Raw genomic sequence first — 24,919 nt, forward strand, 5'->3', positions numbered from 1 at the left:
TCCGCTAGCGACTCATAATCCTTTAATGGGGCCGGGCCTCTCGGCGGGCAGGAAGCCGAAGCTGCGCTCGCTGCCAGCCGGGGAGGAGATCGGCGGGGGGACCCCGGGGGCCAACCCCTGGCCCCCCGCCCCGATCCCGGCTGGGCCCCGATCTGGGTCTGGGCATGAGGGAGTGCAGGATGGGGCTGCGAGGACTGAGGGAGGGCCCGCCTGGGGCCCCGAGAGCGAGGTAGCGACGCCACCCTCCCTCGCCGAAGTCTGCGGCCCGCGTCTCCCCAACCCAAGGCTGTGGCACGGAGGGGGACGGGCGGGGGCCCGGGCGCCGACGCTGACTCCCGGGGCCAGGTCTATCCCTAGTCCTCCTCTTCCTCCTCCCCGCTTTTCTTTTTCTTCTTCTTCTTCTTCCTCTTCTTCTTCGGTGGGGTTCTCTCTCGGGCGCGCTCTGTGGCCTCCTCCCCCGTCTCCTCTTTCACCTCCTGCTTTCTCTTTTTCTTCTTCCGCTTCTTCCGTTTGACGGAGGATCCCGTGGCCTCGGGGTCCCCGTCGCCGGCCGCGCAGACCCCGACCCGAACGTCCTCGGGGGCTTCGGCCCGGCTGCCCGCTTCTCCGGGGCTCCGGGGCTCCGTGTTCTTCCTCTTCCTCCGTCTCCCCTCCGTCATCCCTGTGACCCCGTCCTCGTCCTCCTCCTCCAGGCCCCCGCTCTTCCTCCTCTTGTCCTGCAGCCCTGTGGGCTGGGTGGAGCCGGCGCCTAAGAGGGCATCCTGGTTCTGCTTCCGGGATTGCTGGAGCGCCGCCATCCGCTTGGCAAAATACTCCTGCACGGTGAGGGTGCTGGTCACTGTGCTGGACTCCTCCACTTCCACGGAGTCGGGCTCAGGCCCCTCCTGGGGAGACAGAGGGGAGAGCTTCGGTCAGGCCCAGGGCCGGGTCTGGTCCGAAGGGCTGCGAGCGAGCTCAAGCCCTCTGGGCCCGGTCAGCCCACAGGCAGCGGTGGCCGAGCCGATCGGGGCCAACTGGACCCATCCCGGGGTCACCGCCGGGCCGGTGGCCGAACCGACCGCAGGGTGGAGGGAGGAGCACGGGCCTGGGGGGCAGAAGGACCTGGGTTCTAATCCTGACTCTGCCACACGTCTGCTGTGTGACCTTGAGCAACTCACTTCTCTGGGCCTCAGTCAGCTCATTTGTAAAATGGGGATTGAGACTGTGAGCCCCATATGAGACAGGGACTGTGTCCAACCTGACTGTCTCTACATAGTGTTTAACAAGTACCATAATTACCAGTGCTTAGAACAGTGCTTGACACGTAGTAAGCACATAACAAATGCCATTATTATTTTGTTTATTATTAGGATTAGGAGCGGCCCAACAGGAGTCTGAGTGAAGGAAAGCAGTGGCCGGCCCACAGGGCCCCCCCAACCCCGCCCCGGAGTCGGCGGCGCTGACCGGACATCAGTCAATCAGTCCGTCGACAGATACTATCGATCAAGCACTCGGGAGAGGACCATGGAGAGAGAAGCAGCGTGGCTTAGTGGAGGGAGTAATCTCTGCTGCGTGGCCTTGGGCAAATCACTTGACTTCTCTGTGCCTCGGTTACCTCATCCGTAAAATGGGGATTAAGAACGGGAACCCCATGGAGGGACAGGGACCGTGTCCAACCTGATCACCTTGTATCTACTCCAGCACTTAATTCAGTGCCTTGCCCATAGTATGCGTTTAAAGAAAAAAAAATCAAAGCAGTCTAGTGCGGGCAGAGAGCCGGTAAAATAACTTACAGGTTGGGGAAATAACAGAATAAAGATGCAGACATTAAATACTTCAGAGGTATGTGTGTCCAACTCCTGAAACGCTCTCTGCATTTCCAGAGCCGACAAAACGTTTAATGATGTTCTGCTAGACCGTCAGCTCCTGGAGCACGGGGATCTTGTCTTCGTTGTCCTCTCCCGAGCGCTCAGCACAGTGCTCTGCACTCAGTAGCCTGTAAGCTCCCTGAAGGCAGGGATCGTGCCTACTAGCTCTACTGTCCTCGCCCCACGCGCTTAGCACAGTGTCCCGGACGCAGGCCGCGGAGTGCACGCGGCCTTTCCTCCCGCCCCCACGGGCCGCTCACACCGCCACTCGTTCGGAAGAAGAGTCAACAACACAAACACGGCCATTTCTCTATGGCAACGTCTTCTGGCGTACACGGGGGCAAGGGGGAGGTTAAACCGACAACAGTCAGGCAGCCGCCGGCGGGGAAGGAGAAGGGAGCCGACCAAAAAAAAGAGCGCGCGAGGGAGCGAAGCCGACTTCCCGCTTCCACGAAAGGTCCTCGGGCTCGGAAACTTTCCTTGACTCACGTAACAACGGTTCCCGCGGTCCCGGTGGGCGGGAGCGTCCGACCCGCTGGCCTGGGGCGGGGCCGGCGGATTATCCCAGCCCACGGGAATTTCCCATCCCCGGTGATCCGGCTTCGCTCTGCGCGCTCGGGGGCCCGCGCTGAGATGTCAGTCTTCCCGGAGTGCAGGGATCGGAGCCGGGGCGGGGCCCGGGCCAGGAAGCCGGATCCGCGCTGTACTGGGCGCTCTGTCGGGGGAGGGCAGCGCTCAAAAAATACAATCCAATGACAAGGACCTGGTCTTAATCCCAGCTCTGCCACCTGTCTGCTTTGTGACCCCGGACAAGTCACTTAATTTCTCTGAGCCTGTTACCTCATCTGTAAAATGGGGATTAAGGCCGTGAGCCTCATGTGGGACAGGGACTGTGTCCAACCTGATTAGCTGGTATCTGTGTATCTACTCCAGGGCTTAGTACGGTGGCTGGCACGTAGTAACCGCTTAACAAATACCATTAAAATAAAAAAAAGAAGTGGCAGTCCAGCGAGATAGACATGGCGTGGAACCATCCCACTAGATCAGAAGCCCACCGAGGACCACCCCAGGCCTTCGGTCCCTGCTGTAATCAATTAATCGACGGTATTGGAGTGCTTACTGTGCGTAGAGCGCAGTATTAAGCTGTCCTCTCCCAGAGACTCAGTATGGTGATCTGCCTGAAACAAGTGCCCAGCACAATGCTCTGCACAAAACAGACTCTCAGCACTGTCCTCTGTGCCCGGCGGAGAGAGCCCAGGCTTGCCAGTCACAGAACAGGGATTCTAATCCCAGTTCCTCCACTTGCCTCTTGTGTGACCTTGGGCGAGTCGCTTCGCTTCTCCGTGCTTCCGTTTCCTCCTCTGGAGAAATGCAGATTCACCGCCTGTCCTCCCTCCTGCAGACTGTGCGTCTCGGGCGGGACAGGGACAGGGTCTGGTCTTTAAATACTCAGTCTGCTCTGGCGCTTAGAGTGCTTAGTACATGGTAAGAGCTTAACCAATCCCACCGATATCATGAAGACGGTGGCCCGGCAGGCGAACGCGGGGGCTTCGGGAACACCGCCCGTGACAACGCAGGCCATCCTTTATGGCGTCGTGCCGGGGGAGCGTCGAGGTCAAAGGAAGTGGCCCCCAGGCCGCGCGGAGAGGGTCAAGGGGTGACACCGAGGGCGACGGGGAGGGGGAAATGCAGAAAGACAAGGTCACCCGAGAGGAGGGCGGTCCGTGCCGTCGCTTTGCTCGCTCTCGCCCTCCGGGGCAGAAAGGCAGCCCACGGAATCTGTTCTCTTCCGGGCGCGGCCGCCCGGCCCCCTCCTCCAATGCAGCAAGTTGTACTCTGCGCCCGGACACTATGAGCCTCGCCCTGCACTCATCTCTCTGGTTCGGTCCCCCCGGGAGCCCCGGGGGGTCGGAGGGAGCCGGACTCTGGCCAGCCTCCTCTTCCTCCTCTGGAAACCGCAGACAGGGCCCCTCTGACCAGCCCCGCCAACTCCCTCTCTGATTCCCTCATGTCCTCGGAAAATCCCCGCAAGGCAGGGAGCATCCGGCCACCCAACGGAAGCACCCGGGCTCCGGCTCCCAGCGAGCCCCGGGTCTCCTCCCGGGGCTCCCTGAGCTGTGCCTAGGGGGACCGGGCCTACGTAGGAAGTAGGGCCTTCCCCACTCTCCTTGACGGGAGCTGGGCGGGGGGTGGGGTGGGGAAGCGGGATGGACTGGGGCGGGGGGTGGGGGAACGGAGAAGCCCCCGTTGGAAGCCCCAGCTGGCAGGAGAGACGAGGGTTGACGTGTCTCGCCCCCGCACAGGAACGGGCCGGGCTCCGGGGCCCGTGTGTCCAGTGGAGATAAGCCCGGGGGTGTCTGTCCTTGCGTCTTATCAGCTTTTCCTGCTCCCCTCCAGATCAGACAGCCTGCGCCCGGACGGCCAAAAGTCAGAGCAGCAGGCCCAGGGCAGGGGGCGGAGGGTGGCCCGGCTAGACTCCAGCCAGGGGCACGAGGGGTGGGGCCGGCCCGGATGGGGGCCGGGCAGTAGCCGGCGCACAGAAGCCTCCCCGGGGCGGTGCCTGCACCCTCCCCACCGACACACCCCTCCGGGGCTCCCGACCTAAGAGGGAGAGCACGGATCCTCTCCCCCATTGTAGAGATGAGGCTAGCAAAGCCCGGAGAGGCTAAGTGACCAGGCCAGGGTCATACAGCCGGATGGGGAGAGGGGGAGGTGGGACTAGAATCCGGGTCTCGCGACTCCCGTCCCGGAATGCTGACTGACTCGGCCCCGGGTGGGGTGGGGGTGGTTGGGGGGAGGAGAGAAGCTGGGGGACGGGGCAGGGACCGTCCAAGGCCCAGGAGCCTCCGCAGCCCCGAGGAGAGCCCGGCTGGACCTCGGCCACCCCGGAAGGGGGTGTCCCCTGGCGATGGGTCAGGGATCGGACCCTGCTCTCCCGGCCTGCGGCGGCCAACGGGAACAGGGGTTTCTCCCGGGAAGAGGGAGCGGCAAAAACAGGAACTGGTGAGAACAGAGATGGGGACAGCAGCCCGTAGAGCGGAGGCGGGGGACGGGAGAGGAGGGGGCTCCCTCAAGGGGCTGGCTTCCTTCCAACCCCCCGCCCTTCTCTTCCTGCAGCTCCATCCTGCGCCCCCTTGGTGGGCTGGGACTGGGGCGGGATTTGGGGCTGAGGCTGGAGGTGTGGCTGGATTTGAGATCCGGCCTAACAATAATAATAATAACTGCGGTATCAGTGAAGCGCTCACTGCGTGCCGGTCACTGCCCTAAGCGCTGGAGTAAATACAAGTTGATCAGGTTGGACGGAGTCCCCAGTCCCCCCAGTCTTAATCCTCATTTTCCAGATGAGGTATCTGAGGCCCAGGGAGGGGAAATGACTTGCCCAAGACCGCGCAGCCGACAAGCGGTGGAGCTAGGATTAGAACCCGGGTCCTTCTGACTTCCAGACCCGTGCTCTACCCACTAGGCCACGCAGCTTCTCTAGTTGCTTCCTTCATGGTGCTCGAGGCACCTGGGCCCCCAGGCGGGACAGTGAGGGGGGGTCTGGGCAAAGGGCAACAGGCCAGCCCCTCCTTGGGCACCCCACCCAGTCCATCCGCGGATCCTGGAGACGGGGGCGGCGCCCCCGATTCTCCCCAGGAAGAGAGAGACCCATTTATCTCCGGCACGTATCGAGGGCAGCCCGTCCGGGGCCCAGCGGAGCAGAGGCTGACAGTGATGAAGAGACAGAGGGGGCTGGGGGAAACGGCACGTCCCGCTTTCCCCAACGTTGAAGCCCGGAACGAGACGGGTCCTTCCGAACGACCCGCCCGGGGTCCGGCCCGGGCCAGAGCGGCGACGCCCCCGTGCCCGCTTAACGGAAGGGTGGCTGTCGGGCTCGCTACGCGCCAAGCGCTGGGCTAGGTGCCGGGGTGGGTACCAGGGGAGCAGCGCGGCCTAGCAGAAAGGGACCGGGGCCCGGGAGAAAGAGGGCCTGGGTTCTAATCCCACCTCTACTGCTCGTCTGCAGTGTGACCTGGGGCAAGTCGCTTAACCTTCCTGGGTTCTCAGTTCCCTCATTTGTAAAATGGGGATTAAGACTGTGAGCCCCATGTGGGACAGGGACTCTGTCCAGCCTGATTAGTCTGTATCTGCCCCAGCGCTTAATACAGTGCCAGGCACCTAATAAGCACTTAACAGAAACCACCTAAAAGAGATAATCGAGCTTTGCCACAGTCCCTATCCCACACGGGCTTCGCGGTCTGGGTGCGAGGGAGAACAGGTACCGAAGCCCCATTTAACAGATGAGGACCCTGAATCACAGGGAAGCGAGGTGATCTGCCCAAGGTCACAGAGCAGGCGAGTGCCCGAGCCGGGACGAGAATTCAGCTCTTCCCGCCTCCCGGACGCGTGCTCCATCCACTGGGCCACGCGGCTTCTCGTCAGCTGGTCTGGGCCCAGGCCGCCGGGTAGGAGCCCCGAGGTTCTGCCGGGGCGGGGCCCGGAGCTGCAAGCTCTTCTGCAGGGATGGTCTCTATCTGTTGCCGAAAAGTACATTCCAAGCGCTTAGTACAGTGCTCTGCACACAGTAAGCGCTCAATAAATACTAGTGAAGGAATGAATGCACACAGGTCTCGGCACCCACCGGTCCCAGGGCAGGGCGGGACCCCTGTAACCTGGCCCGGCGCAGACCCCTACCCCTACAGGGGCCTGGGGGTTGGAGCAAAACGGGCGCTTCCAGGAAAGACGTACCAGAGCGACGTTTGGCGGGGGCTTAAAAAAAGGAAAATAAAGATCAAACGTTCCGTCCTGCCAAAATCTTTCCCGGAGTCTGGGGTTGATGCAACGCGCTGCGCTGCGGTGAGCGAGACGGCTCGACTGGTTGCCGTGATTCATCGGAAGCCTCTGGCCCGGTGCCTCTCCTTACCGAGCAGAACTGAAACAATGGCTACATTGTAAGCTCCTCGAGGGCAGGGATTGCCTTCACTCACTCTTTTGTGCTCTCCCAAGCGCTCGGCACGGTGCCCTCCACGCCGAAGGAAACGGAACACCCGACAAAACGGGTCGGGAGCGGCGGGGCCCGGTAGTCGGGAGACCGGGGTTCTAATCGCGGCTCGGCCGCCAGCCTGCTGCGTGAACTCAGGCGAGTTGCTCAACCTCTCCGGGCCTCAGTTCCCCCACCTGTAAAAATGGGGGTGAGATGGCTACCGCTCTCCCTCCTCCTAAATCGATCAATGATATTTACTGGGCGTGAGTATTCGAGCCTCCCGTGACCCCAGAGAGACCCCGGACTCTATTCCGAGAGGGGGAGACTGAGGCGCGGACACGGGTCACCCAGGAAGGAAGGCCGCAAGGAAGGAGGGCTCGGTCGGGGCCAATCCTCTGCTCTGCTGCCCCGGGAATTGCCCTCCCCTCGCCCAGTGCAGGAAAGCGGGCCCCGCGGTGGGGATAGGGAGTTGAGGGGAGCAAGGAGCCCCCTTCCCCTCCCTCCGTCACCTGGAGCGGCAGCTTCGAAAGCAAAGTGCGGGAGAAAAAGATACAAAGGTGAAAAGAGAATAAAAATTCACCGCAGCCTCCAGCGTGGTGAAAAAAATGACTAAGTTTTGGTTGATGGATGAGTCGGCTGCGGGGAGCGCATCCATCATCGGTCCGCCCCCGCCCGCCGGGGTCCCCCACGCCGGGGCCCGTGTCAGCCCCCTCTGACTGATTAATTGGGCCGGCCCGGGACATTTTTCACCGCCGGGCTCCGCCGGCGGCAGGGGTCTCTGGGGGGGGGGCCGCGCCTGGGGCCCCCGGCCCCTTCGGCCCCGTGGACTGGCCGGAGGGGAAGGTGGGGAAATAAATCACGGGCGCTCCCCGTGGGCCCCCTCCGGCCCCGGGCTGATCCCGAGGGGCGCGGGTGATGGAGGGGGGCTCTCTCGGCCAATGGCGGGGCGGGGAGGCGCGGGAGGACCTCCCCGCCCCCAGCCCAGGAAGCTGGGGACCAAAGGGGCTCCGCTCCCGAATGTCTGAGAAACGGCAATTTACTCCGTGCTGATTAATGGGCCTCCGCCGTGCCCGATCGCCAGGCGTCGATACGGGACGCCCCCACCGCCCCTCCACGGCAGGGGGGGGGGGGGCCGCTCGATGGGAAGGGGCTCGTGGCCGTGACTTCCGCTCACCCGGATGGCCCCGCGCCTTCACGCAGGGAGACTGTGAACCCGTCACTGGGCAGGGAGTGTCTCTATCTATAGCCCAATTGCACGTTTCAAGCGCTTAGTACAGTGCTCTGCACATAGTAAGCGCTCAATAAATACTAGTGAATGGATGAACCTTGCCCGTAGGGGTCCAGGGTTCACACAGCCTCCCCGACACCCAACAGCCATTTCTCCGGCCTCTCCTCCAGTCAACCCGAAACCCGGAGGGCCTTGGAACCTGCCCGGGTTAGGAGAGCCAAAAAGACCTGGGGGGGGGGCTGAGGATCAGCACACCTGGGTTCTCTTCCTAGCTCTGCCCTCATCCTCCCGCGGGACCACAGCGCACGTCTCTTTAGACCTCGGTTTTCTCCCCTGTCAAATGGGGGAACGGTACCCGCCGCTCCTCCCTCTTGGACTGTGAACCCGGATGGGACGGGACCCGTGTCCAACCCGACTGTCTGGACTTAATCCAGATCTCAGCACGTGTCGACCTCCCGCCGGCTCGCGTGACCCCCCTCGGGCCAGCCTTCTCCCCGTGAACCGGGGAGCGTGTCTGACCTTATCGTCTCACGTCCCCAGCGCCGAGCTCGGTGCCCGGCCCTAGGGAGTCCCGAGTCGATCCCTGGTCCGTTTCTTCCAGAGCCTCCGTCGGGGACGCCCCAGAAAGCGGGCTTAGGTCTGTGAGAGGCCCCGGCAGGGCCAGGGGCTGGGGGCCGGTCCCGGGGAGCAGGGTGGGTGGTCCCCAGCCTCTCGTTGTAGGGAAATGTGCTTGGTGCACCCGCTGCCCTGGGTTTAATGCCCAGTGGGCCCACGGTCGACGGTGGATCAGGGGCCCTTAACAGCCTCGGAGCCCCGGCCCCCATTCGTTCCCCACCCCGGACATCGCTCGGGTCGTAGGCTGGCCTCGGGAGTTGCAGCCGGAGGGAGGGAGGAAACAGAGGGGATGGGGCAAAAATGGATGGAGAGGGGGCAGAGACAGAGACACAGACAGGAGGGAGAAATCCAGAGACAGAAAAGGAGGGCGAGACATGGAAAACCTAGGATTTTGGGAAGCAGATGGGTCACGTGGAAGGTGCTCGGTTTGCAGGCTTCCAGCTCGACATCCTGCAGAGCAGGAGAAGGTAGGCCCCGCTCAGCCGCCTCCCACCCCCGCCCCCCGAAAACCGAACAGGATGCGATCGGGACGGGCTCCCGTGGTGGTTCCCAGAGGCCCCAGGTTCCCAATTCAATATTTTCGATCCATTTCATCGTCTCTGGAAGAAAATGCCGAATCTCCAATTTGGGAGCGCCCATCGGCCACCAGCCATCGTCTGGGAGAGGCCGGGGGCGGGCAAAGGGGAGTTGGGATGCGCTTGCCCACGAGGGCGTCAGTCGGTCAATGGGGGGGGCTCGGGCCTTCGGAGGGCATCTTCCTCCCACTCAGGCCACACAGGGGCAGGTGGACGGGTGAGGTCAGCTCACTTCTCCGCAGCTTCCCCCGTCCCTCTGCACTCCGACCTCCCCGCCCCTTGCTGACCCTTCCCTGTCTCTCTACACCCACAACATCACTGGGCGGTAGCGGGAGGGGGCGGACAAGAGGAAGAGGAAAGGGGGAGGAATGAAAGGAGAGAGGAAGGAGAGGGTGAAGGGGAGGGGCAGGAAGGGCAGGAAGGGGAGAAAGGAACGGGAGGAGGGGGGGAAAGAAGGGAAGGGGAAGAAGGGGAGGACGAGAGGCGGACGGGGAGGAGGCGGGGCCGCAGGAAAGACAGGAGTGGAGGGGGGAGGGGATGAGCCAGAGGACGAGGCCTCCCGCTGCCCCGGTCCCGAGCCCTCGAGGGCAGCAGGGGAGAGGGCCCGGACCACGTGGCGGGCTTCCCTGTGGACGGGGGAGGCGATGCGCCAACCTCACTTGCTGCCCATCGCCTGGAAACCTCCCAAGCTCCCCCGTGACGCCTCCTTCCGCTCCAGTGAACCCATCAGACCTGGGCCCCGTCCCCGGGGCTGACCGGCCTCACGGGGAGTGAGCCCGGAGTTGTCCGGCCCCAGCCGGATTTCCCTGCCACGGGAACGGTGGGGGAGCGGCCACTCGCCCACCTGGCTTGACGTCGCGGCGCCTCCCGGCCGGGGCCCAGGACTACGGAATGGGGATCACCACCCCGACGGGGTGACCGTGGGGTGGGGAGAAACAGTGTCCGCGCATGTGCACGCGCCAGCGAGAGCGGGTGTGAACGCACAAGCGTGGGCGAGCGCGTGTGCACGCGCACGCGGCGTCAGGCCCGGAGAGGGTTCAATCGCCAGAGTGGCTCCACGCGAGGACAAGGGTCCTTTCGGCGGGGACCGGGACGGAGCCTGGGACGCGGCGTTACCTTGGCAACCTCCTCGCTCTCCCGTCTCTTCCCGAAAATGCAGTTCAGATCCGTCTCGCTCCGAGAGGACAGATCCTTCCCTGGAAAAGCAACACAAACCCGCCGGGTCACTTTCTCTCCACGATAATGGGGAAAAAAAATCCTTCCTTTCTTGTTCTCTCTGGGAACAGCCCCCGATCTGTGGGGGTCGGACTTACCCGCGGCTCCCCGCCCCGACCTCTCACCGTTCCCGCGGTGGATCGCGGCCCGTTGAAATGGGGCGGGGGTTTGGGTGAGCCAGCAGAGCACCTTGCCTGGCAGGGGTGGTGGGGCCCCGGGGGAGGGGCTGAGGCCAGGCACCGCGCCTAGAGACCCCACGATCTGCGAGGGAGCCAAGGCCCCCACCTCGCCCCATGTCAGGATCAGAACGCTGCCCTCTGACCTCCCATCTCCCAGTGACACGCGCCGCCCCCTGCCCCAGACCGAAATGGGTGGAGGGGTTGGGTCCCCCCAATCCTCTCCAGTTGGTCCCAGCAGTCGGCCCAGGGTCTCACCCGTAGGGTGCCCCACGAAATCATTATGACAGCCCCATTTCCACCCCCACCTCCGGGTGTGCGTTGGAGGTGGCAGGGGTGGGGGGGTGAAAACGATCCACATCAACGCCCAGTGAACAGCGGGCAGTGGAGGCCCGTGCCGTCCCCGGCTTCCTCGTCGGTAAAACTGGGATAAAACAATCTGCCCTCCCTTCCTCCACGTTTGTGGACCCCGAACGGGACGGGGGTTGTGCTTGATATCCTGGATTTAGGTCGGCACTTGGCACAGTGCTTGGGCCAGCATAAGGACTCGATAAAGCCTAGCATTATTTCCTAACCACTCCGAAGGCCCCATTCCCAGCTGAGAGGAGCAGGGAAGAGGAAGAGAGGGCGAGGGAGGAGTCAGAGGAGGAGAAGGGGGTGCGAGAAAGAGAGGGAGATAAAGGATGAGGAGAGGGACGGGGAGGGGACAGAGGAGATGGGGGAAGTGGAAGAGGGAAGAGCCGGCGTGGGGGGGCGTGGACGGGGACGGGGACCTTCGGTATCAGCGGGTCTCAGGGGCTTGACCTCACGGTGACTCGCTCCCTCGCCCGGTTGGTTTCCTGGTTTCCGGGCGGTGGCCGGGCGGGTTGGCACGACGCGGGGGGCGGGGGGAGGGGACGGGGCAGGGCGAGCGCCGCGGAGACGTCCTGACGCGTTGTCGGGTGACTCCGGAGGGAAAAACCCCCGAGCTTGGACTCGATCCCATGCCAGGTGCCAGAACCAGTTTCCCGGGTAGCGGCGGCCAATCCCGAAGCCCAGTGGGTATGCCCCCCCCCCCCCCCCCCGCACCCGGGCCCCCCGCCGACACTGGGGCACGAACACGCTTCTGTGGGGATGCGGGCGGGGCCCCGACTCGGTCCCGGTGGTCCCGGTTGGGCAGTGGGCCCCGGACGGCGGTCCGAGAATGACATCCCGCCCTTTTCCCCAACCCCGAGAGCAACCAGATGTGAAGAATTCTGGGCAAGGCCAAGGAGCCCCTGGTACCCAGTAGCTAGGTGAGAGCCGTTTCCACGGCGACACCTTGGCCGGGTCAGATCTCAGTACAGTGCTCTGCACACAGTAAGCGCTCGATAAATACGACTGAATGAATCTTAGATCCGACCATCTCGAGGCGGAGGTTGCCGGGGGGGGGGGGGGCGGGGCCCGGGAGCTACGGTCATTATCCCAAGGTGGATGGGGTTTGGGGGGGGGGGGGGGGAAGAGACTCACGTCGGATCTCTGTTCGAAACATCCCAAGGTAGGAGGAGGTGCTACCGGTCACCACCCCCGCTCAAGGCGGGGAGGGCCCCGTGGTCAGTTCTTAAATTCACTGTGGGCAGGGAATGTGTCTATTTATTGCTATATTGTACTTTCCCAAGCGCTCAGTACAGTGCTCTACATCCAGTAAGTGCTCAATAAATACGACTGAATGACCAAACCACCCCAAGGGGCATGATGTGTAGGTGTTTTGTGAGTGTTTTCGTGGTTAGAGCTCCGAATGAACAATCCCAAGGCGGCAGCGGGTGGCCCAGGAGGGCTACGATCAGATCTTGGACCGACCCACCCGTGGTCCCGCGGGAACCTGGACCGGAGGCGACGGGCAGCGCGGCGCCCGCGGCCGTGAGGAGGAGGAGGGCCCGGCCCGGACGACGCGGGAGTCGCGGCCCCGCACGGCGCCCCACTCACCGGGAGCGTTTACTTTGCATTTCGCTTCCTTGTTTACGCAGCAAAAGGGGACACGCAGCTGGAGCCTTGTGCAACTCCGTCCCGGCGCCACCCACCATTGCACAACTGGGAGGAGAAATTCTCCCCTGCTCCGACACCGGGCAACCTGGCCCAGTCCTCGTGCCCCCGGGGCCCCCGGGAAGGGGCCCCCAGCGCCATCCTGGCCGCGGAGCCGCACGTTCAAGTCGGGGCTTCCACGCCTCCCGGGGCGCTCTCGCCCCCCACACGGACGGACGCCCCCGCCCGCCCCGCGGCGAGCCGGGGCCCGCGGCGGGGGCTACTCCGTCGGGGTGGCCGAGCCCTCCCCGTCCCTGCTCGGGGGGGGGGGGGGCCCGAACCGGGGCTAGTAGCGCCACCCCGAGCTCCCCGGGGAGCCCGGCCTCAGACCAGAGCCCCCGAGACCCTCTGGAAAACCAGAGCCACCTTCTCCTCCCCGGCCACTTCTGAGGGACGCCCCCTCTCTGGGACTCGGTTTCCCGGCCCGTGAAATGGAGCATCCCGATATGCCGCACGGAGTACAGGGCAGCGGGAGAGGGACTGACTCGGGAGCCGATTCCGGAGGACGACCGGATTTTCAGGCGGCCGGATGGGGGACGGGCTTGGTGGAGGGGCGGGAGGGGTGACTGACGGCCGCCATCGAGGGCGGCGAGGGGGCCGACTCTCCCGGGCTCCCCCGCCGTCCCCTCCGAGGCGGGAGCCGGCCTGCGGCTGACCGACCGCGGGCCGGACCCCCGAGGCAGTCGGGGACTCTTCCGCCCTCGATGTCTGTGCAGGGGGCGGGCGTTGGCCACTCACCCGCCTGAAGGCAGGGGGCTGGAGGGGTTGACCTCCGACCATCCACCCAGCCTGGGCCGCCTTCACGTCCGGAAGCCGGCTGGTGCCAAACATCCACTCTGGGGTGGCCCGAGGGGACGGGGGTCCCGTGTGAAATGCCCAGAGCGCCCGGCGGCGCTGGGGGTGGGAGGTGACCCTGGTAAGAGAGGGAAGCGTGGGAAGCTGGGAGAAGCCAGGGCACGGCCTCCGTTCTCTCCCCTCGACATCCCAAGGCCAGGAGGGAGAAATCCGGAGAGCCCACGCCCCCGTCCCGTGAGGAGGCTCCTCCTGGATCCCTCGACGATCGGAGCGGATGCCCTCGGACAGGTGGGCTGCCCCCTCCCCGCCCCTTCTCCCCCCGGGAGTCCCTCGTGGGGCCCAGCGGGCGGGTGGGAGGGACGTGAACGACTTCTCTCACCTTTCGTGAACTTCATGTAGTGAAGCCTCTTCTTGGACGATTTTGACTTCTCTTCCAGGCTGAACGTTGGCTTCTCTTTGGCGTCGGAGGAACCTGCGGGCGGGGAGGGGGCAGAACGGGGGGCGAAGGTTACGACGGCCGGCTCGCGATCCCGCGGCCCCGGGCCTGCCTGTGCAGAGCCCAGCGAGCCCCGGGAACCTCCGTCTTTGGGAAGCTTTAAGGACGGGGCTAAAGGAACCTATCCGCATCTGGGGCAAAGCCGGGCACCGGTTTCCGCAGCTAAGGACTCCACGAAGGACGCGCTCGCCGCCTGACCCTCGTCGGGTGGCTCCGACTTCATCGGGCCAGACGTAGGCCCGCTGCCCTGTGGGATTGGACTTTCCCAGGTGCTCGGTAGCACGGTGCCCGCGGTTGGTGGTCAACGGACAGCGCTCCTTCCGTGATGATGCCAGCAGCCTTGCTGGCAGAGACTCAGTCTACCTCTCCTGTTAGCGTGGAGGCTTCTCGGGGCCAGGGAACGGGCCTCTCGGTTACTCCCCACTCCCCAGGCGGCCGCTACGGCGCCCTGCCTTGAGCGGGGCGCAGGGCGCGGGATGGGGGTGGGCCCAGGACAGGCCAGAGGCAGAATCGGATCCGAGCCCCCGGACCTTCGACTCCCGGACCTCCTCCTGCTGGGGAAGACCGAGCCCCGGGGGCCGGGACTGTCCCCGCTGATCTCCCACAGCCGCGGACGCCCCGCGGGGAGCGGGTCTGAGGGCTGCTGATGCCCCCAACTGGCCTCAGGGAGCAAGGATGGGGGTGGGGCTTCCCAGAGTTGGCTCTCACCGTGGGTTAATAACGTTGGTATTTGTTAAGGGCTTACTCTGTGCAAAGCACTGCTCTGAGCGCTGGGGGATACGAGGTGATCAGGTTGGCCCACCTGGGGCTCACAGTCTTCATCCCCCCCGGACAGATGAGGGACCCGAGGCACAGAGAACTGAAGCGACTTGCCCAAAGTCACAGAGCTGACAAGTGGCAGAGCCGGGATTCGAACCCATGACCTCTGACTCCCAAGCCCGGGCTCTTTCCACTGAGCCACGCTGCTTAGGGAGACCAGGCGGGAAGGGGCAGTTGCCCGAGTAGGGAAGCAAGCCGGGGGGGGGAGGTAGGGGTGGGGTGGAGGCTCACGCCGGGCTAGCCAACCACGAGTGATATTCATTGGGCGCTGGCTCTGTGCACAGCGCTGTACGAAGCGCCGGGAAGAGCGTGATGCCGCAGAGCCGGCAGATCAATTCTGTGCCTACAACCCGGAGCCGAGGCCCTTCAGCTTGCCACCCCCCGGCCCCGGGGAGGGGGCGGGGGGAGGCCAGGCTAGGGCCCTGGGCGGTCCCGGTTCCCCAGTTCCCTACTGGTACGGCGGGGGCCGGACCTCCGCCCGCCGGGAACCTCCGTGAGGTGGCCGTGCCCGTCCGGGTCTGGGAGCCCGGGAGCCCGGGGCCAAGCGGACACGGGCGTCGGGGGGGGGGGGGGCCCGGAAGAAACCTTGCTGCGGCCGGGGCAGCGGGGGTGGGAGGGGGGCTCCCGGCGGGGTCTCGGCCATCCCCTCCACAGAGGAACGGGGCCCCGTGTGGCCAGAACCAAGGAGCCCCCCCGCACCCCGGGGGATCAGACGGGGTAAGGGGCAGGTCCTGGCCCCGGGATCTCCTCCGCTGGAGGTAGCGGGGTGACCCGGCGGGACGGGGAGGCTAAGCTGGGGCTGTTCGTACTTCCACGAGGAGGGGAGATGGCGCCCCTCCGTGGCCTCGGCGGGGAACGTCACCGGGAGAGAGAGGCCATGGTCCAGCCTCCTCGAGCTACCGGCGGTCCCCGCCGCGGCCCGCGGGGCAAACGTGGCGGACGGGGGTCTGCGGCGGGTGGGCGGCCACTCCCGGCCACAGGGGTTTCGCGGATCCAGCCCCGGGTCACCTCCTGCCGGTCAGCGGGAGGGGCCGGAAGGCCCAGCGGTCGCCGGGAAGACCGCTCCCCTCCCCACTTGCCGCGCCTGTGCCCACCCTCCCCATCACCGGGAAAATTCCTCGGGCGTGGAGGACGGGTCCCGGGCAGAGGGGCGTTTACCGAGAACCCAAAAGGTGCGATGAATCGGTGGTGTTCACAGACCACTTAGAGGGTGCGCAACACCGTACTAAACGCTTGGGTAATAAGGCGGGTAGACACGACGCCTTGCCTTCCAGGCACTTAGAGTCTAGAAGGGGGAAACGTTAAAATAAATTACGGACCGGGGGAAGACTAGAGCCCAGGGATTCGGATGTAAGTGCTGTGGAGCCGGGGTGAGTATCGTCATAGTAACAGTCGCCATGACGGTGTCTGTTAAGTGCTTACCCCGTGCCAGGCACCGTGCTAAGCACCGGGGCGGACCCGACGCATCGGGTCGGACACAGTCCCTGTCCCACGCGGGGCTCGCGGTCTCAATCGTCATTTTACAGAAGAGGCACGGCGAAAAATGAAGCGACTGGCCCCGAGTCCCACGCCGGACCAGCGGTGGAGCCGGGATCGGAAGCCTTGGCCTTCCGACTGGCAGGCCCGAGCTCCAGCCGCGACGCCGGGCCGCCTCTTAAGGGTTACACAACCTGGCAAGACCGAGGGAAGGGCGGGAGAGGAACTGAAACGTCGAGTCGGGAAGGCCGCTTGGAGGACACGGGATCCGAGGAGGGCTTTGAAGGCGGCGAGGCTGGCGATCCGTAGGATCCGAACGGGGAGGGGGCTCCGGGCCAGAGGGAGAAAGAGGGCGAGGGGTTGGCGGCGAGATAGAGGAGATGGAGGTGCAGACGGCAGGTTGGCATCAGAGGAGCAAAGAGCGTGGGCTGAAGTGTGGTAGGAGATCGGAAAGGGGGGAGAGCCGACGGCACCTTCAAGCCGACGGGTGAGGAGCATCTGCTTAATTCGGAGGTGGGCGGGCAAACATCGGAGGCTTCGGGGAGAGTGGGGAGACCCGGACTGAAGGTGTTTTTAAGAAAACGATCCAGGCAGCGGAGTCCGCTCTGGACCGGAGCGGGGAGGCGCAGGAGGCGGGGAGGTCGGTGAGGAGGCCGATGCGGTAACGGAGGTGGGAAAAGATAAGCGCTTGGATCAACGCGGGAGCGGTTTGGATACAGAGGAGAGGGCGCTTTCCAGAACCGTCGCCACGTGGGTCGATCACGTTTACTGAGCACGTACTGTGTGCAGAGGGCTGTACTAAGCGCTTGGGAGATACTGATACAATACAACAGACGCATTCCCTTCCCAAAACGAGAGTGAAGAACCCACAGGATACGGTGACAGATTGACTACGCGGGTCGGAAGAGAGAGGCGGGCGGAGGTTAACGCCCAGGCTACGGGCCCGTGAGGAGGGAGGAGAGGGTGTCGTCTCCGCCGAGGGGAGAGTGTCGGGGGAGGACAGAATTCTGGGGAGAAGATGAGGCGTTCTGCTTCGGACGCGTTAAATCTGAGGCGCCGGCGGGACGAGCGAGTGGAGGTGTGGGGAAGGCAGGAAGAAATGCGAGCCTGCAGGGGGGGAGAGAGGTCGGGGCTGCCGAGGGAGATTCGGGAATCATCCGCGTTTAGAGTTGGGAATTCAAGCCGTGGGGGCGAAGATGTCCCCCCCCCGGGAGTGGGTGCGGAGGGAGGCGAAAAGGGGACCCAGAACTGCGCCTTGAGGGACTTCCGCGGTTAGAAGGCGGGAGGCAGAGGCTGTACTGAACGCCCACCAGGTGCGAGGCCCTGAACGGCCCACCCACCGAGAGCGATGCACTGTAACAAAACAAGCAGGCGGCACGTTCCCTGCCCGCAGCAAGAGTCCACCCTGGCAGGTTTTCACTTTGGGCTCAAGGGCGGATCCGAGGTGGCCTCCGAGGGGGTGGGGCAGCGCACCGGACCTCCGGGTGGCCCAAGGGCGCCATGAGGGTCGCCGGGCCACCTCCGCTCCGGCGGGAGGGTCCCAGGGCCACCCACCGTGGCGGGCAGGACACAGCACGAGTCTGTCCCGGTCCGCCCGGATTTCTGGCTCTCGTTCCCCGCCCGTCTCCCTCGAGGGCGGGGCCGGGGCCTGCCGCCTCCCCGGGGAGCCGCCCCCGCCACTGTCCGCTTCTTCGCCCGCCCCCAAGGCTCCGCGGACCCCGAAACCTCGCGCCCCGGCGGGGACGGTCGTGGGGGGCGAGGGTAGGGGGTCGTCTCCCCGCACCGGGGGCCCCTCGTACTTTCAGCCACCCGGCCCCTCCCAGGGCGGTCGTAAATCTGCTGGCGGCTGGGCTCGGCCTAGGGAGGGCGGGCACCCACCCCGCCCCCGCCCAACAATTACCGGCTTTTCCCAGCTGCCCCGGGGCCTCTCCCTCCAAATAAATCCGTCAGGAAGCGGGCGCACAAGAGGGGGCCCGTCCCCGCCCTCCCCTGCGCCCCCCCAGCCCTTCCCCACCCCCAGCTAGCCGCGCTGAGCTGAGGCCGGCCCGCCCCGCTCCCCCCCTCCCCGCTCCTCGCCTCAGGTCCCTACCGGGCCAGGGGCACGGGCGGCTTCACGTCTGAAGGGCCATCGATACCCCCTTCGGGATCGAGCGAGGGACGCTGTGGGCCGGGCTGCCCCCCCGGGTGGGGGCGGGATCCCAGGCCGGAGACAAGGCCCAGCCCCCCTCCGGGCCCGGCTCTCCCCTGGGCTGCGGACGGGCCGGGGTCACCTCGCTCCAACACTCGGCCCCTTAGGTTGAGGGCAAGGATCGTGTCTACTAATCCTATCGTCCTCTCCCGAGCGCTCAGTACAGCGCTCTGCACCCGGTAAAGAGGAAGCTCCTTGAGGGTAGGGATCGTGTCTTCTGGCCTTATTCTCCTCTCCCAAGGGCTCGGTACAGTGCTCTTCACCGAGTGCTCAACAAATACCAGCGATTAACTGATCGATTACCGTTCCCTCCCAGGTCTGACCGTTCGAACCCTAGCACAAAGCCCTCAGTGCGGTGCTTTGCACGCAGCAGGCGCTCAATAAACACGACCGAACGAATGACCCATCGGGAGAGTTGGAATCTCCGTGTCCGTATCCTCCATTACCCCGTAAGCTCCTTGAGGGCAGAAGTCGAGCCTCCTAACCTCTCGGACTCCCCCAAGGGCTCAGTACAGAGCTCTGGCCCGGCTCCGGCCCGTCGTCCACCCGTGACCGGTCGACCGATTACGGTTTGGGGGGGGGGGGTCACGGAGGCCTCACCTGCTTCCGTTTTCCGGTGGCAGCTGTTCAGCTGGGCCAGGAGCTGATTGAACTCGTCGTGGTGGGCCAGCCAGTTGTCCTGCAAATAACGCAGGAGTCAACCGCCGGCCACCTCGCTCCAGCTCCCCTCTCGCCCCCCGGCTCGCTCCCGGCTCCACCTGAACACACACACACACTGACACAAGGCCGGTCTCCGCTCCCCCGGCTTCACCCAAGGCCCATCTCCTCCAGGAGGCCTTCCCTGACTAAGCTCTCCTTTCCTCTTCCCCCACTCCCTTCGGGGTCACCCTGACCCGCTCCCTTTACTCATCCCCCGCCAGCCTCCGGCATTCATGTCTCTCTCTGCGATTTATTTATTTATATTAATGCCTTTCTTCCCTCTAGACTGTACGCGCGTTGTGTGTACTGTCACACGGCGCTCTCCCGAGCGCTCGGTACAATGCTCGGCACCCAACAGGTGCTCAATAAATGCAACTGACTGACTGGTTCTTCCCCAAAACCTGCAGCTCCCCGCCTACGCCCACAGCTCTCTCAGCCATTTCCGGCTCCCCCCCGACCGCCGATACCTCCCCTGCCCGGCAGCCCAGCTCCCCCCAGGTCGCCGGAGGCTCCCTGAGGTTCGGGGGGGGGGGGGGGGGCCGGAGGAGCTGGCGCATACCCCCCGGGGCGACCTCGGGACGGGGTTGGAGCGGGCCCCGCGTCCGGCTCTGCTCACCTCGTGGTTGGCCGTCGCCCCAAGCCCCAGCTGGTCGTTTTTCACCTTGACCTTGATGTGCTCCGTGGCACCTTGCTCCTGGGCGCCGAGACCCTGCGGAGGGACGGGACCGGGCGGGGATCGGTTTCCTCCCTCAGGGCTGGCACCCCACCGGCCCAGCGTCCCCCACCCCGCTCTCCGCCCAGACCTGGGGGCTTCCGGGCAGGGCCCCGTCCCCCCGACCCCACCGGTGGTACCTTTCCCTTGGACCAGCCCATCTTCTCCAGCATCTTCTGCCCAAACTTGGACTCGTCGTTACTCCAGGCGCTGTTCCTTGGGTCCACGGACCACTTCTGTTTCCGACGGGCTGCCGGCGCGAGGGGGAAAGGCCTTCTCAGCAGGTGGCGGGGCTCGGGGCGGCCTCGGGGGGACCCCGGGGACACCGGCACGAGAGCCGAACCGGCGGAGGAGGGCCACCCTCTGAGATCTACCCGGAGATCAAACCGGTCCGGCGACCGCGGTCCCCAGCAACCGGTCACCGCACGGCCACCGCACTCGGCAAACGTGGCATCCGGTAACGGCGGTCCCCAGCGACCACTACCCCCGGCGACCACCGCATCTGGTAACCGTGGTCTCCAAAGGCCACTGCCCCCGGCGACCACCGCGTCTGGTAACCGAGGTCCCCGGCAACCGTGGTCCCCGGCAACCGCAGTTCTCAGCGAACGCTGTGGCCCCGGTCCCCGGAAAACAGTCACCAACAACCTCGGTGTCCAGAAACCACTGTACTTGGCGACCGCGGTCCCCGGCGACGCGGTCCCCGGCGGGTCTGGGCCCAGTTTCTCCACTCAGAAACCTCCGGCGCCGGGGAGAAGGGCCGACGACAGGACTTGGCCGGCGGGGTCAAGTCCACAGTTTTCTTACCGGCTCCGACAATCCCCTGGTTTACGTCCAAACTCTCAAAAACCTGCCGTGGCATCATGAACTCTCTGTGGCCAGGCCAACGGCTCGGATGAGAGGGGCACCCGGTTAAACCCGTGGCTTACACAGTGAAACGCGCAACTCTACTGGGTGCGCAGCACTGTACTAAACGCTTGGGGTTCGGAAACAATAAAACAGAATCACGGCTCGGTGGAGAGAGCGTGGGCTCGGGAGTCAGAAGGTCACGGGTTCTAATTCCGCCTCGGCCACTTGTCTGCGGCACGACCTTGGGCAAGTCACTTCACTTCTCTGTGCCTCGGTGGCCTCATCTGTAAAATGGGAATCGAACCTGTGAGACTCAAATGGAACGGGGTCTATATCTCACCCCATTTGCTTGTATCCATCTCAAGCAGGGAATGTGTGTGTTTATTGCTCTTTTACTCCCCCAAGCTCTTAGTAAAATGCTCTTCCCGCAGGAAGCGCTCGGTAAATATTTTGCTAAGAATAATACTGGTACTTGTTAAGCGCCTACTATGTGCCGAGCGCTGTTCTAAGCGCTGGGGTAGACACAGGGGAATCGGGTTGTCTCACGTGGGGCTCACGGTCTTCATCCCCATCTTAATGAGATGTACATCGCCTTGATTCTATTTATTTGCTATTGTTTTAATGAGATGGTCAGCCCCTCGAGTCTATTTATTGCTATTGTTCTTGTCCGTCCGTCTCCCCCGATTGGACCGTGAGCCCGTCAAAGGGCAGGGACTGTCTCTATCTGTTGCCGAACTGTCCATTCCAAGCGCTTACTACAGTGCTCTGCACATAGTAAGCGCTCAATAAATGCTACTGAATGAATGGACAATCCGGAGACAAATAGAGACCATCCCTGCCATTCATTCATTCATTCAATAGTAGTGATCGAGTGCTTATTACGTGCAGAGCACTGTACTAAGCGCTTGGAATGGACAATCAGGAGACAAATAGAGACCATCCCTGCCCGTTCATTTATTCAATAGCATTTACTGAGTGCTTACTACGTGCAGAGCACTGCGCTAAGCGCTTGGAATGGACAATCCGGAGACAAATAGAGACCATCCCTGCCCGTTCATTTATTCAATAGTATTTATTGAGCGCTTATGACGTGCAGGGCACTGCGCTAAGCGCTTGGAGTGGACAATCCGGAGACAAATAGAGACCATCCCTGCCCATTCAGTTATTCAATAGTTTTTATTGAGCGCTTAGTACAATGGAATGGACAATCCGGAGACAGAGACCAATCCTGCCTATTCATTTATTCAATAGCATTTATCGAGCGCTTAATACAATGGAATGGACAATCCGGAGACAGAGACCATCCCTGCCCATTCATTTATTCAATAGTATTGATTGAGCGCCTAGTACAGTGGAATGGACAATCCAGAGACAAATAGAGACCATCCCTGCCCATTCAATTATTCAATAGCATTTATTGCGCGCTTAGTACGTGCAGAGCACCGTACTAAGCGCTTGGAATGGACAATTGGGCAACAGACAGAGACCATCCCAGCCCACTCATTTATTCAATAGTATTTATTGAGCGCTTATTACGTGCAGAGCACTGTACTAAGCGCTTGGAATGGACAATTGGGCAACAGATCGAGACCATCCCTGCCCACTGACGGGCTCACGGTCTAATCGGGGGAGACGGACGGAAACAAGACAACTAAATGACGATAAAAAGAATCGAGGGGATGGACCCCTCATTAACAAAATCAAGAGGGGCTAGATTCAAATATATTCAAATGAGGCAGGGAGGGTCTGTGTTGCCCAGCTGTCCCTGCCCAGCGCTTAGTCCAGTGCTGTGCACAGAGGAAGCGCTCAATCAATACTATGGAATGAAGGAGAAGCGGTGTGGCTCAGTGGAAAGAGCCCGGGCTTTGGAGTCAGAGGTCACGGGTTCGAATCCCGACTCGGCCACTTGGCAGCTGGGTGACTGGGGGCGAGTCACTTCGCCTCTCTGGGCCTCAGTGACCTCATCTGTCAAATGGGGGTGAAGACCGGGAGCCTCACGTGGGACGACCTGATGACCCTGGATCTCCCCCAGCGCTTACAACAGTGCTCTGCACCTAGGAAGCGCTTAACAAATACCAACGTTATTATTATTATTATGAGAAAGTGAGGACGCAGCGCTCCGCGCACAGTAAGAGCTCCATAAAGCGGTCGATTGATGGAAGGGGGCGGGGCTGGCGGGAAAAAGCCCCCCCGGAGGGTCGCCATGGTAACCCCGACGCCCGGACCATTCCAAGTCCGCGTGTCCCCCCCCGCCCCGCGGCAGAGTGGTAGCGCCCGATCCGCGCATGCGCGCTCGGCCCTCCCCCCTTCCCCCCCCCGCCCACGCGAAGCGAGGCACTCACGCTCCGCCAGCATCGCCATCCCGCCGGCCTCCCGCGGGGCGGCCGCGTCCGGACGGGGGGCCCCGCGGGCCGGGGTGGGGGAAGCCTCCCGGCGGCGGCGGCGGCGGCCCGCCTGCAACGCCAAAGCAGAAGGCGCCGCCCGGCCGGCTCACCGCGACCGACACTTCCGGCGCGCAGGGATGACGACACGGGGCAGACACCCGGGGAGGGAGGGGCGGGCGCGGGCGCTCCTGATTGGCTCGTCGGCCCCGGGGGGGAGGGAGGAGCGGGGACGCTGCTGATTGGCTCATCGGCCGCCCGGGAGGGGAAAGGACGCTACTGATTGGCTCGTCCGCCGCCCGGGGGGAGGGAGGAGCAGGGGCGCTCCTGATTGGCTCGTCGGCCGCCGGGGGGAGGGAGGAGCGGGGACGCTGCTGATTGGCTCGTCGGCCGCCCGGGAGGGGAAAGGACGCTACTGATTGGCTCGTCCGCCGCCCGGGGGGAGGGAGGAGCAGGGGCGCTCCTGATTGGCTCGTAGGCCGCCTGGGGGCGGGGCCCAACTGCCTCTCCCGTGGAGTCGTCGGGATTTTGGGGGTTTTTTGTATTTGTTAATAATGTTGGTATTTGTTAAGCGCCTACTCTGTGCAGAGCACTGTTCTAAGCGCTGGGGGAGATCCAGGGTCATCAGGTGGTCCCACGGGAGGCTCCCAGTTAATCCCCAGAGAAGTGAACTGACTTGCCCACAGTCACCCAGCTGACACGTGGCAGGGGCGGGATTCGAACCCATGACCTCGGACTCCCAAGCCCGGGCTCTCCCCACTGAGCCACGCTGCTTCTCCTATTCATTCAATAGTGTTTATTGAGCGCTTAGAGTGTGTAGAGCACTGTACTAAGCGCTTGGAATGGACAATCGGGCAACGGATAAGGGCAATCCCTTGCCCAATAACGGGCTCACAGCCTAGAAGGGGGGAGACAGACATCTACGGAGGAACTTATATAATAATGTTGGTATTTGTTAAGCGCTTCCTAGGTGCAGAGCACTGGTCTAAGCGCTGGGGCAGATGCAGGGTCATCAGGTCGTCCCACGTGAGGCTCACAGTTAATCCCCATTTTACAGACGAGGGAACTGAGGCCCAGAGGAGTGAAGTGACTTGCCCACAGTCCCACAGCTGTCAAGTGGCAGAGCCGGGATGCGAACCACCTCAGTGCTTAGTACAGTGCCCGCAACAGAGTAAGCGCTTAACATGTACCAAAAAAAACAACGGGGCGGGGTGGGGGGAGAGGAAAGCTGGGCTCTTCCATGTTTCTACCGCTCCCATGTCCAGTCCATGTCCTGGTTTGGGAGCGGGGAGGCAGCCACCGGTGTGTGTTGAATAATTGTTCTTGTCCGCCCGTCTCCCCCGATGAGACCGTAAGCCCGTCGGAGGGCAGGGACCGTCTCTATCTGTCGCCGATTTGTCCGTTCCAAGCGCCTAGTCCAGTGCTCTGCATGTGGTAAGCGCTCAGTAAATGCTATCGAGTGAACGAATGAATAAATGCAGGGGGGTTTGGGGGTCTCCCTTGACGCCCGTGGCGCCCGCCGGATCCGAGAAGGCTGGGGTGGGGAAGGAGGCCCTCCCTCCCTCCCTTCGGGGGTCTCTTACCTCTCAAACGGTCGGAGGCAGGGGACTGGAGGAATGACCAGCAGCCCCCCACAAATGAGTAGAGAGAGCGGTGCAATCCGGAGAGAAGCGATGCGGTTGTCATGTGGTTTCCGAGGAGGACGCTTCCAGAGCCGGGCCCTGCCTGGTCCAGAGGCGCCGAGGTTGTGCTCTGCCCGGTCCCGGGGTGCCGGGGCGATGCCCTCTGAGGGCGGCCCTGGCCTCACGGCGCTTCCATCCAGCGCTGCCATTTATCTATTCATTCAAT

The 24,919-nt window shown here is 63.6% G+C and overlaps 1 protein-coding gene across 1 annotated transcript; it reads right to left on the bottom strand.

Moving 5' to 3' along the window:
- Positions 1-23,129, bottom strand: PINX1 (PIN2 (TERF1) interacting telomerase inhibitor 1). Its single transcript, XM_029053219.2, has 7 exons — positions 23,033-23,129; positions 19,985-20,094; positions 19,749-19,841; positions 19,034-19,112; positions 13,834-13,926; positions 10,345-10,424; positions 1-884 (listed from the first exon to the last, which is right to left on the bottom strand). Exons 1-7 carry the CDS (start codon positions 23,049-23,051, stop codon positions 354-356), a joined length of 1,005 nt encoding a protein of 334 aa, XP_028909052.1. The 5' UTR covers positions 23,052-23,129; the 3' UTR covers positions 1-353.
- Between the last annotated feature and the right edge of the window lie 1,790 nt (positions 23,130-24,919).

The sequence above is a fragment of the Ornithorhynchus anatinus genome, chromosome X2 (assembly GCF_004115215.2).
Source record: "Ornithorhynchus anatinus isolate Pmale09 chromosome X2, mOrnAna1.pri.v4, whole genome shotgun sequence".
In the NCBI taxonomy this organism is placed as follows: domain Eukaryota; kingdom Metazoa; phylum Chordata; class Mammalia; order Monotremata; family Ornithorhynchidae; genus Ornithorhynchus; species Ornithorhynchus anatinus.